This window comes from Ahaetulla prasina, chromosome 1, assembly GCF_028640845.1.
Source record: "Ahaetulla prasina isolate Xishuangbanna chromosome 1, ASM2864084v1, whole genome shotgun sequence".
NCBI classification, from domain to species: domain Eukaryota; kingdom Metazoa; phylum Chordata; class Lepidosauria; order Squamata; family Colubridae; genus Ahaetulla; species Ahaetulla prasina.
Window position 1 is genome coordinate 296796694 of NC_080539.1, and position 12971 is coordinate 296809664.

General features: G+C 36.5%; 2 protein-coding genes across 15 annotated transcripts in view; both read left to right on the plus strand.

Annotated features, from left to right (window-relative positions):
- NR1H3 (nuclear receptor subfamily 1 group H member 3) overlaps window positions 1–8649 on the plus strand; it is a 62621-nt gene extending 53972 nt beyond the window's left edge. For 8 of the 9 annotated variants that reach the window (XM_058161815.1, XM_058161817.1, XM_058161811.1 and 5 more), the window contains 5 exons: window positions 261–440; window positions 3510–3609; window positions 4020–4133; window positions 5193–5287; window positions 6227–8579. In XM_058161815.1, the coding sequence (XP_058017798.1) occupies window positions 261–440; window positions 3510–3609; window positions 4020–4133; window positions 5193–5287; window positions 6227–6373 (636 nt within the window). In that variant the 3' untranslated portion in view covers window positions 6374–8579. Of the gene's footprint in view, window positions 1–260; window positions 441–3509; window positions 3610–4019; window positions 4134–5192; window positions 5288–6226 lie in introns of all 9 variants that reach the window. The other variant, XM_058161818.1, reaches the window with a different exon arrangement.
- A 117-nt stretch (window positions 8650–8766) lies between these two features.
- The window catches only part of MADD (MAP kinase activating death domain), a 102933-nt gene continuing 98728 nt past the window's right edge, over window positions 8767–12971 (plus strand). For 4 of the 6 annotated variants that reach the window (XM_058161785.1, XM_058161790.1, XM_058161787.1 and 1 more), the window contains exon 1: window positions 8767–8864. The gene's annotated coding sequence lies outside the window, so the exon portion shown is untranslated. Of the gene's footprint in view, window positions 8983–12971 lie in introns of all 6 variants that reach the window. The other 2 variants (XM_058161789.1, XM_058161786.1) reach the window with 2 other exon arrangements.

Here is a 12971-nt window from a genome sequence, read left to right on the forward strand (position 1 = left end):
GAAAGAATAGTTGGTGGAAATTTGCTTGTTTTGAAGCAGAATGATTCTGAATTCCTAGTGACAAAGGATTGTGTAACATGTTCTGGAGGGGTTGTATAACATATTAACCAGATACAATACTAGTTTTGTTTAGATCAAACTTTTTATGAGAGCTATGAAATAATTATTGAGACTAATTTCAATGGACTTCCTGTTTTTAATTTCTACTCTTATTAAAGTTGTCTTCTTTCCCTCTCTGTGGGTTTGCTATTTAATTGCAGCCGTGGCCTCAGATTTCAGATCCTCTTCACCGTGAAGCACGACAACAGCGCTTTGCTCATTTCACAGAGCTTGCCATCATTTCCGTACAGGAAATTGTGGACTTTGCCAAACAGTTGCCAGGTTTCTTGGAACTCACTAGAGAAGACCAAATTGCTCTTCTAAAGACTTCTACCATAGAAGTAAGTACTCTTCCATTTTTCCATGGTTCCTACTAGAGGAGCAGGAGGCATATGTAGTCAGGATGGTCTTTGCATATATTAACATTGTGTACCAGTTGTGCCAATTTGTGGAGTGGAGACTTTGTTTACAGTCATTCATGCCTTGTGGCCTCATTGATTAATGCAATGTGCTCTTTATGCGGCTATCCTTAAAGAGCATTTTGAAATTTCAACTGGTGCATAATTTGGCTGCACAGGTAAAAATGGTGACAAATATTTGACATATGTAACACAATTGCTATGTGAGCTTCATTGGCTACCACCATGCTTCTGTACAATTCAAGCTGCTAGTTATCATACTTATCACTTGAGTTATTTAAAGAATTATCTTATCCCAGTCATTGCTACCTGTCCAATTGAGTCTGGCAAGTTGGGTGTATTAGGATTCAGGCAAGGAAAGTCAGTTGGCAGGGAGTAGGAGACATGTCTTTTCTGCTGAAGGCTCTGCCCTCTGGAACATTCTTCCTTCAGAGATTAGGATAAGCCTGACTCTGTTGGCATTTCATAAAGTTGTGAAGACCTGGTTATATGTCTGGGCCTAGGGCCCTGAGTACACTAAGGGTTCTGATTTTTTGGCTTTGTTAATATCTACAGCAATAGTATTACTTGGCAACCATATACATTTATTTTATATTTTTAAAATTGTTTTTATAATGTATTCCACCTAAAATCACTTGTGAGATGAGCAACTATAGAAATCAAATAAATAAATAAATAAATAAATAAATATATCAGCATAGACATACAGCATAGAGTATATGTGCTATTTCCTTTTGTATCATCTAATGACAAAGAACACATTTTTAATTTTTTTTAAAATTAATGTTTGACTAGAGCAATTTTAGGATCAAAAAGCATTTTAAAGGACGCATGCTTAATGAGCAAACTATTAATTTTAAGTTAAAGTTTTCTGATATTAGCTTTCCAAAATAGGGAGTATTTTAGAAAGCAGGATTTAAACATCAGTTCATTCCTTTATGGCAGTTGTCAGCATGCCTCAGTATACCCAAGTGGTATCTCTGCTGTGTGAATGGCATTGGTTGCCAGATTACTTCCATGTGGTTCATGCTGTACATGGCATATAGCCCAGTTACTGGAAGAGCCATCAATCTTCCATGGTATCTGCCTGCCCAATTTTGGCTAAAAAGGTTGGCATGCTTCAGGTTCCCAAAATTAAACAGTGTCATCTATCAGGTTTCTCCTGAGATCGGAATGGCTACCATCCTGTTGGTATTCTGGAAGGCTGTAAGGACATTTCTGCTCTCAGATCTTTTCCTATGGATATCATTTATTTATTTATTTATTTATTTATTTATTTATTTATTTATTTATTTATTTATTTATTTATTTATTTATTTATTTATTTATTTATTTATTTATTTATTTATTTATTTTATTCGATTTTTATACCGCCCTTCTCCCGAAGGACTCAGGGCGGTGTACAGCCAAATAAAAATCACAATGTACACTTTAAAACAAGACTAAAACAAAACATATTACAAGATGGCCAAAATTTAAAACAGTTTAAAATCCTAAAATATAAATAGCCCCATTAAAATTTAGTAAAACTTCTAAGCCAGTCCCGCTTGAATAAATAGGTGCGTTTTCAGCTCACGGCGAAAAGTCCGAAGATCAGGCACTTGACGTAAACCAGGGGGAAGTTCATTCCAAAGTGTAGGAGCTCCAACAGAGAAGGCCCTACCTCTGGGGGCTGCCAGCCGACATTGTCTGGCGGATGGCACCCTGAGAAGGCCCTCTCTGTGTGATCGTATGGGTCGGTGGGAGGCATAGGGTAACAGCAGGCGGTCCCGTAAGTACCCGGGCCCTAAGCCATGGAGCGCTTTAAAGGTGGTAACCAGAATCTTAAAGTTAGAAGTTAGTGGGATATTTTTGGAGTTTACTACTTTTACTATTTTGTTCTTCTGGTTTTATGTCTGTCTCTTATGTTACATTTTTATTATTTAGTGTATTGTGAGTTGTCCAGAGTTGTTTAGAGTAAGAAGGCATCCTATTGAATGAATGAATGAATGAATGAATGAATGAATGAATGAATGAATGAATCCATCCATCCATCCATCCATCCATCCATCCATCCATCCATCCATCCATCCCCTGGCTGTTTGAGAGATTCTGAACCTCTAGATCTTAATGAAATTCCAATTGATGTTAAGGTGACCATAGAAAGTAGAATGAAGATTTGGTCTGAAACCCCAGTCAGTGGAAATGTAGTGGAAAATCACCTTGATATGCAGGAATTGTTATCTAGGCAAAAGGGATTGAGACAAGTTTTAAGCCCAGAGCAATAAGATAACATTTGGAAGTGACTCAAGCAGAAACTTCCCTAATTACTGGAGTATAAAAAGGGAGAGGAGGTATAGCGCAATCAGATTTGCAAGAGTCTGTTATTACAATTAATCTCAATAAAAGTAATTTTAGTATTCTTGTGCAGTTTTCTAGATCTGGTCTACCTAGTGGGGTTCACAGGAACAAGCTTTGATTGGGATCCTAAAAGGATGTCTGGTGGGTTGGCACATGTATTCTGCAGATCTGGGAAAATATGTGTTTTGAGAATCATGAAGACCACACTTCAGACAGATGAGAGGAAAGCAGAGAATTTTCTCAAATTAGTTTCTATAAGAGCTCTGAATCATGAAGTTGTCATGCATCAGTCCAGAGAAATCTCTAACCTTAGGAGAAACTTAAATGTAGAAAGTAGTGGAGAGAAAGGAGAGGACAATAAAAATGTTTTTATATGTTGTGTATTTATTTTATCATTTTGTCTCTCATTTTTCTGTACATATTTATCTTTCAATGTAGCTCATAACTTAAATAAATTAAAGCAAAACAAAACAAAACAAAACAAAACAGATATATTAAAGGTACTGTACAAAGGCTTTTTGATAATTTTTGTTATCAAAAAGTATTTATTGTATCCCTTATGATACGTGAGTATAATTCTTTCATTGATTTTATTGTCAGATTTATAATTGTGACTGGTTTTGGTATGTGTGTTGTATATATATATTCAAGGTGATGCTGTTGGAGACCTCTAGGCGCTACAATCCAGATACTGAAAGCATAACTTTTTTGAAAGATTTGAGTTACAATCGGGATGATTTTTCCAAGGCTGGTGAGTTAAGCACATTCCGGAATATAAAAGAAATTTCTTCTCCCTGTATTATGGATCAATATTATGGCAACTTCTTTTCTAAAAAATAAAGTCAAAATTCTTTTATGAAAGATTATAAACTTAATCCTCAACCTGAAATTTGAGGCCAATTTTTTAGGAAATAGCAATCAAGTAATACTATAAAAAATAAAGTTAGGGTGGATTAGAAGAGATAATATGGTTTCCTACCAGAACATTTTTGGAGGATATGAAATACCTATCAAAAATGTGAATATTATGGGTATTGTACAGGGGTGAAATTCATTTACCTTCCCTACCGGTTTGCAGATGTGGGAGATGGGGACAATATATAGAAGCTGTACATATTTCTAAGTCACTTTTTGTTTTGTTTTTTTGTTTTTTTCCCTCAGGCCTACAAATTGAGTTTATTAATCCCATCTTTGGATTTTCAAAGAGAATGAATGAACTGCATCTCAATGATGCTGAGTATGCACTTTTAATTGCCATCAGCATTTTTTCTGCAGGTAACAAGCTGGGAAGGAGCTGGATCAAAATTGTAAAAAGAATCTTCAGTCAAGAATAATTGCATATAATACTTAGTGTCCTAATGTTAGTTCTAAGGAATGCATTTGTCATGAATAATAATTAAGGTTGTGCATTTATATCCTAGTCATGGAGTAACAAGGTTTGGGTTGTTCATGGCTGACCCAAAACATATACATTTTGTCTAAACCCAAAATATGTTGTTTAATACAGGTGCATATGCCCTGTACACACACATATGCCCTGTATACACACAGCATAGGTATTCTAAGGTGGGGAAATTTGGTAGTAGTGCACTGCAGCAGATGAAGGATGGTGACGGAACCTTCAGGAAGATGTGTGGGTTAGTTGTGTCATGATGTATTTATATTCAAGGCTAGTGATATCTGCAGGGAGGGATCGAAATAGACAAGATGATGGATATGGTACATATAAAAGTGCTTGGGCTGCAATCATTGGGCTGCAGTCATCTGTCTTAGAGATGTCTTGCTCATAGCTTAATATTCAGCATATTATTGTTGTCTCTTCATATTTACTTATTTGCTGTTGAACCAGATGCTTGGCTTTTGCTGAACTGTGCTAATTCTTTCTCAAAGACCTTTTCCTAAAAAAATGATAAATCACAGCAGACAGGGAAATTGGATCTGAAGCGGTTTTTCTCTATGCTATTTCTAGGCTATAAGGTGCTTAAAGGGTTGTAGAGTAGATAGGGGAAACAGGCACAGCACTAAGATTTTTGGGTTTAGCCAGAGAACATTTTTGATTCAGTAACATACATATTTCTTTAAAAACAAATAATTACAAGCTCCTTATGAGCTTCCATAAGCATGCATTAAACAAAACCATTAGAAAGTTTTTTACATACATACAGTATAACCTTCTCTAGCCTTGTTTTATCCATGCTTATTGTTTTAAAGGGTTTGAAAAATGTTTAAATGTTAGTTTATTGTATGCCACTAAGAGTTATTTCAGGTGAGATGGACAGGCATATAAAAATATTTTTTTAAACAAGTTTAATGCTTTAATTGTTTCCTTAACAGATCGGCCAAATGTTCAAGATCAAACTCTGGTAGAAAAGTTGCAGCATACCTATGTAGAAGCCCTTCACTCATATATATGTATTCATAGGCCAAACGTAAGTGTCTTGGCTAGCCTGAGAAAATGACTGTATTGCTAACAATGCATGTAAAAAGGAATCTGGTTAAAGCAGAATCTCTTGTAAATCGGCTATCATGGGCTGCATGAATATGGCTGAGTTATTCAACAAATATTTAGCCATATCCTGGTAACAGCTGTTCTTCAAATTTTTCTGAACCTGAAATTCTTTTAGCTGGACATGCTTTACATTTGAAATTTGGACTATGTAGAGCATTAGATTTGAAAGCAAAAGAGGTGGGTGTATCTATAATGCTTTAAAACAAACACATATTTTATCTGAACTTGCTGCCAGGCTCCTAGACCTCAAAAATTAAGAAGCTACTTTATGAAGTTGCAAATAGGTGCTATTCCAAACCAGCATTTTGCTTTTAAATCCAAGCAGTGTGTTACTCTTGAATATGAACTTTCTACGTGTGGTGCTACTGCTACTTTGCCATTTTACATGTATTCAGTTCTAGGAATAAAAAGCACATAGAATGTATGTTTACTCAGAAAATAGACCTTTGCCTAGTGCTTTTGATCAATCTGATATCTTTTAGTCAGAGATGCTAAGGGGGATAGTATTGTTCTATTGAAGCAGTGGGGAGGTGGTGTTTCCCCCCCCCCAAAATGATAGTTGAAGAATTGGAAGTTCATGGAATCTTTGAGGAGCAAATATTAATATTTAAAAGCCTAGCACCATGCTTAGCACATTTTCTACAAGTTATTAAGAATAAGTTTTTCTGTATTGATAGCATAGAATTTGAAGCTGTTGAGCTAGTCCACAATGCTATTTTGCTACTCTATGCTTTAAAATGTTATTACCCTTGTGGTAGACAAAATGGTTTTTAATCTCATTCTACATAAGAAAAGTAAGACAGAGGAACAGAATTTTAATCATTCTGATATCTTTGTGTATTTGTGTATGATCTTATAGGACCATCTAATGTTCCCACGGATGTTAATGAAACTGGTCAGCCTTCGGACTTTAAGTAGTGTTCATTCTGAACAAGTGTTTGCTCTTCGGCTACAGGACAAAAAGCTACCACCACTTCTTTCAGAGATCTGGGATGTCAATGAATGAGTATACTATCTAAGGACAGTGAGCGATTACACTGATTATCTTTTGCCAATAAAAACTATTCTCCTTTATCAAAAGCATTGAAGCAATGCAGAAGACTGTGATTTCTTTGTTCTGATGAAATATATACAGTATATAAAAAACAAATGAGAAGGATGTTTTATTCACTATTTTCCAAAAATGGAACTGAAGCACTTAACACGGAAGAGTAAAAGAATGCCCCCTAATAATTTTGGAGGTGGTTTTTCTTTAACCCTTCTTTCATATTTAATTTCAAGGCCACCATCCAGACATCTAGAATCTTCTTGGGAATTTTAGAGGCAAGCTTCCTTATGTATCTTTTCTTTTTTGAGCCCCTAGATAGTATGTAGCTAAAATATGTTAACTTTCAAAACAATTAATAGAGAGCTGGATAGACTGTATGTAGTTTAGGTGCCTTTTTGGGGACTTTTCAGAAGCACCACTTTGGATGTAGCTATAATCTCTTAGGACCTTTTGTAATATTTCTGTTCTCCATCCCCTGATCAGAAATACAGCCATTACTGATATATACTGATACAATAGCAAAGAAGACATAATTTTTATTAAATGAAACTTCTTTGAATATGAAGATGTGCATCATACATCCATATAATCTAGATGATTGTCGCTCAATATGTTTTTACATAGTACAAAATATACTATATTGGATTATTACATAATTACATATAAGATTACCACCTTTTTCTTTTATTCATCTGTGCATTAAAAGACAAATCTAAATAATGGTCAATTATGGTTAAACATTTTCTTATCTCCCCTCTACTAGTTCTTTACTTCAAATTTCCCCCTTCTCTGACAAAACATTTAGGTGGAAATACAGATTGGTATCTGCTGTAAATCACTTTGCCAGAAATGATGATGCATGCATCATGATGCAGTCCTGGCCTTTCATAATTAGTCCTAATGTTGGATAGTACTTAAATCGTATGTTTTGCATCATATCATGATGCACCTATCAATTGCCTCCCTGGATGGATGCCTATAGTGGGAAATTTCTTAAATGCTGCCTTTGGATAACTTCAGGAAGGAAAAGAACACAGTTTATGTATATGATTCAATTTTTTTGTGTACTGAGGATGTGAAGGCCAAGCTTATATCCTTCCATCTTTAATTAAACATGTTCAATTATTTCATGATGGCCCATATACTCACCAAGAGTTTAGTGTTTACAGCCTAAACCTCAGGAATGTGTGGAATTTAACTTATTGATGCAAATGGATTTAGGCATAAATATATTTTCCTAGAAATAGATGCTAATGGAATAAATAACTTGAAAAGTATACACCAACACTTGCCAGGATATCTGATACCAGAAATTATATCTGACATTTATTGGTACACTACTAGTGCTTGCTTCTTTCAGCATTTAAACTGGCTTTCTCTGGAGATGTGTTAGAATTTAGGCCCTTGAACTAGTACAATTACTATGTAGCGTGCCATATCTGTGGTGTCAGCTTTATGACTATTTTGCACATGAATTACTCTGTTTGTATTGGCCTTAACCTGAGGAAGCACATATATAACATATTACCATGTTGTAATAACCCTTTGCAATTACAGAACTTCTTGCGTTTAATCCCACATTTCTAATCAGCACTTCTCAAAAATGTAATTTTATGTAAAAGAATAAAATCTAATAAGAAAAAAAACTGTCTGGTACTTAATGCACCCACATTTATTCTTCTGCTGAAAATGCACATATGAACTTAACATTCATCAAGATTTACGAATGGTCAGAAATTAGTTTTTTAAAAAAAGACTTACTAATGGACAGAAATGCAATCTTTCCCCATTTTTTAAAAAATATGTGTTGTAACTTAAGATCTTAATCACATAACTCTGTTAAAGTGGCTTATTTTCAAAAGAACGATACCTCGAAATTTGGCAGTGAGAAACAGTCCTCCTTCGGCGCGTAGTGTCCTATTTGTACCCTATGACTATCATTAAGTGTTGTACCTTGATGAAGGTATCTTTTCTTTTATGTACACTGAGAGCATATGCAGCAAGACAAATTCCTTGTGTGTCCAATCACACTTGGCCAATAAAAAATTCAATTCAATTCAATTCTATTCTATTTGCAATAGTGAGTGTCCTATTCTGCGCTAGGATTTGGCCTTTCTGAATTTTATACCGCAATTGGGAGTACAGGGAGGCAGGTATTTTATTATTAAGAACATACCTGTGACGGGGCTGGTGCCTCTGCTCGGCCTTGGGATGCGCTGGCCTTGGTACTCGAGCCCCTGATGGTGACGCCCCTTCCCGCCCTTTCGGGCTTCGCGCTTTCCCCCCCCCTCCCTGCTCAGCACTGTCCCCTCAGAATGGCTCAATGGTCCGTTCCCAACGTCCAGCGCCCGCCCTCTTTTCCGCCTCCTGGTTCGCTCCTCCCCGTGCTGTTGATGCGGAACTGGCCGCCTGCCTGCCTGCGGGGAGAGGACGCGGCTTCCGCTGACAGGTAAAGACGAGCAGGCCGCGTTTCATGGCTGCAGGAAGCGTCGCGGGGTCGCTTGCCTTCGCCCGCTCTGTGACATATGCGGCGGATGGGCTGAGGGCGGCCGGGAAGGACGGCGAGGGTAAGGGGACGAGGAGAGCCCGTGGGGGCGGATGGGCTTGGGATGGGAGGGAGAAGCCCGGGCTTGAGGAGGGACCGCGGGAAGCCGGTGCGTCCAGGGAAGGCTCTGCGTGGCTTAAGGAAGACGGCGAGGACTCGGGCAGCCAAGGGGGAGGCTGGCGTGGTTGTTGGGTGACGAAGCGCGGATGTCGCAGCAGGGAAGGCACGAGGATGGGAGTACAAGTTCAAAGATGGAAGGGGGCGGCGGGCGGCTGCAACGGCTGACGCAGGGGAGGTGGTCGCGTGGGGCTGGGAGGTGTGGATTAAACGTTGCGGGAGTGCTTGGGGGAAACTGGGAGCCAGAGCGCCGGGGCCGTGGAAAGCTGCAACAATAGGTTGTGAGAGGTATGTGCTGTGGAAAGACTGTGTGTGTGTGAGGCGGGGGGCGGGGGGGGGAGATAGAGAGACAGACAAACAGATTGACCGACTGGTATTCTGTTATCATCATCATCATCATCATCATCATCATCCCCTGGCATGCAAGGTTTATCTGGATTTTGTGTTGTCGCACACCATACAAAACCTTCATGCTGAATGTGCGCAGGACACGCTCCTTCCTCGATCCCAGTAGCCTTCAAAGCTGCGCATCACCCATTGATTGCAATTGTTTTCCTAAATTCTCTCTGTGGTCTTGCAGGAGGCCAGGTTAGGCTAGGATGAAATTTAGTTTGGGCGGGGTGTTTATATACACCAGCTAGTATGAGTAGATAATGGTTCGTTTTGTTGTGCAGATTGAAGCAGTTGGTTTGATTAAATAAACTGTGGCTTGAGTGTGCAGAAAAGCTAGTTGATCAGGATCATGGATAGGAGAATTTACCAAAAATCACACCTTGAAAATAACATTACTTTTTCAGTAGATAACTGTTTTGGTCCCCCAGCCTCAGCATATTCTTTTGGAAGGTTTTGTTATTCTAGAGGTCCTTGGATCTTCTCAGGTTTCATATTTAGGAACTTGAAAAATGTGCTATACCATGCAGAAAATTTGGGGGAGAAATCTCACTTGCATATGGAGGCTGTAGTTTGTACAGCTGGAAAATTACAGAATGTTTACTATGGAATAATGTTGTTTCCCCAGGGTTAAAGCAATCTGGAAAAGGAAAAACCATATTTGAAAGTAAATGCTATTGACAAGTTAGTCCTGAATTGATGCACAGAGAACTAGGTCTCTAACATGCATAGCTGCATCAATATATTTTACTTTTTTTGAATGTGTCATATAAAGTTATTTGACAAATAGTTACTGCATCTGGAACTATAGTAGGATTTTTTAAAGCATGTCAAAACTTCACTGGAAAACAAATGTTTCCACTGTATTACTCACTGATTTTTTAGAATAAAATGTTGGGGCATTTAAAAAAAAAATTAGATTGTAATGTTTTTAATCAACTTCTGAGTAGAACCTTGAGTGGATTTAGTTGTTTAGTAATTCATCTTATATCAACGAATTCTGGAAAATTTAGTGTGATACATATTTATCAAAGTTTAACTGTATAAAAATATCTTAGTATGCTTTTTGATTTGCATCTGTTAAACTTACATTGCTAATTTTCTCTTCCATCTTATTTTCAATAACAATAGTCAGTTATATAATAAATGATGAAACCCTCAAATATGCATAATATCCATTGTGGAAATTTTTAGATTCTGGAACACTGGTGAATCTTTAATAGATTTTCCACAACTGAGACAGTCATTTTAAATAGCTTTGAAAATAGCCTTTCTGGGGTATCAGTACATTTAATTTTTACAGGTTCAAATTAAAGCCTTTCATTATTGCATTAAAATAATAAATGATAGTACACAGAAGTTAAGTTTGCATTCTTAATATTTAGTGTATGATTTGTATATTTTAGTTTCCACTGCTATCTTTATAAATAGACAGGATATATATCTTGGAAAGAATAATTTTATTTTTTACCTATTTACTTATGTCAACCAAAGGATATACATATAGTTTCCGTATAATTTGAAAATGCTAATTAAGAATACATCACCTTTTCTAAAAACAACAACAATAAAAAAACAACCAAATTTCTGTATAGAGGATTGTGAAAGTTATATGTATTTTAGGAATGGTTTTCATATATTGTTTCACTAATTGTTATAATGCAAATGCACACTGGTGCTGCTTTATAACAATTGATTTGTTTTACTATCCAAGAATTTGTATGTTTTATCTGTGGTTAAATAGAAGGTGAGATCTGCATTTACATAGGAAAACATTTTGTATCAGGAAACCCATCCTTGTGAATATCGTTATATGAACATTTAGATGTTTAATGTTATGCAGAATTACATAAATATGGAGCATATTTATGTATACCTAGAAATATGCAAAGGTGCTATATAAGTCAGATACAAATAGAGAATTCCCTTATCACCAAGAGAGACAGGCAACTGAAAGCATTTTGGCCTACATACCATATAGTTTTTATAATCCTATTTCCAATTATGGGATTAGCTACTCTGGCCATTTCCAGACTGCTTTGGATTTATTTTGTTTGCTTCAATTAGTCTTATATAGGCTGCTTTTAGCTGCTTTTATATGGTTTTAGTCAGACACAGTAGATCATTTGCTTGAAACAGCTGATTCAGTATGCATTCCTTTAATTGTATGCATTCCTTTAATTGAGATAAATGTGTTCATAATAAGACAAAACCATGTATGTGTCTGTCTATGATTTTCATCGTAAATGTCATACGAATATATTTTCTTTATAGTATATAATACAAAGAAGTTGCAGAACTTTAAAGTCTTCTGAATATATCAAAGAATTGTTCCATAAAATCCATGTAAATTACGGTAAACGATCGCTCAAAAGACAGCAGTCTGCTGACAAGTCATCACTTCTTAACTCTGATCTGGCTGTATTAAGTAACTGTTTTTATCAGTTGCCACTTATATGTCAGCTGATATGCCTTTTCCTAGAGATTAATGGATGAATGTATCAGGTTATTATATCCCACCAATGGAATATAATACTTCTGGAATACAATATATCCTTCAGTCTAGCCTCATTATACTGTTTTTCCTCACAATTTGTTTTACTGCTTTATAATTATTTGGAGAGGGGCAGTTACAACTTCTGTGTGGTGCCAACACAATGTGTTTCAAAATTATAGTATTATTTCATTTCTGAGCTGCGAAGATATAAGCAAGGAAAATCAAGTGGAAGTGTTATGTAGGCATTAAAAAGGGAATGGAATTGACCATAGTAGATTAAAATGAAGTTAATTGATGAAAATGGCTTCTTCCTCACATCTGAAAGGGCTCCAATGGAGATCATGCTCAGGGTTATTTCTACTATAGATGTCTTTGTAATCTCCACAATAGTGGGAACTGCTCTTGAAAGATTTCTGAACTTCATCGTGGGTAAAATGTGACACTGTGGCATCATACAAAAAGAATAACAAGGGGGGGATATAAGCCACCCAGAGTCGCCGGATAGTGAGATGGGTGGCATATAAATTTAATAAATAAATAAAAATATAAGGCTAATATTAATTAACTGTATTGGTTACTATTATGCCTCAAATCTAAATCATTGCTTTCAAAGGCATCTGCAACCTAAGGATTTATCTCTGCAAATATTAGGAAGAATAAGATTTTAACAAGTTTCCCACAAACCTTTGTTATTGATTGTGCTGTCTGAAGCCATCTAAAGAGAACAGATAGCTACCTTGGTGATGGAAAAAAGGCAAGATAAGAATAATTTGAGGCAGACTAAGTTATCTATGTATATGCAATTCGTATCAGAATGGAAGATCACTTAAAATTTAAGCCACCCCTCCAAAGGAAGAATAATTAGAGAAATACTATAAATGCACAACTGCCTAATTCCCTTCTTTAATTAGGATTACTCAATTTTATGAAGCAAATTTTGTTTGTTTGATCTTTTCCCCTCAACAAACATGAGCATTTGGCACACTTGCATATAGGTGGGCATGTAA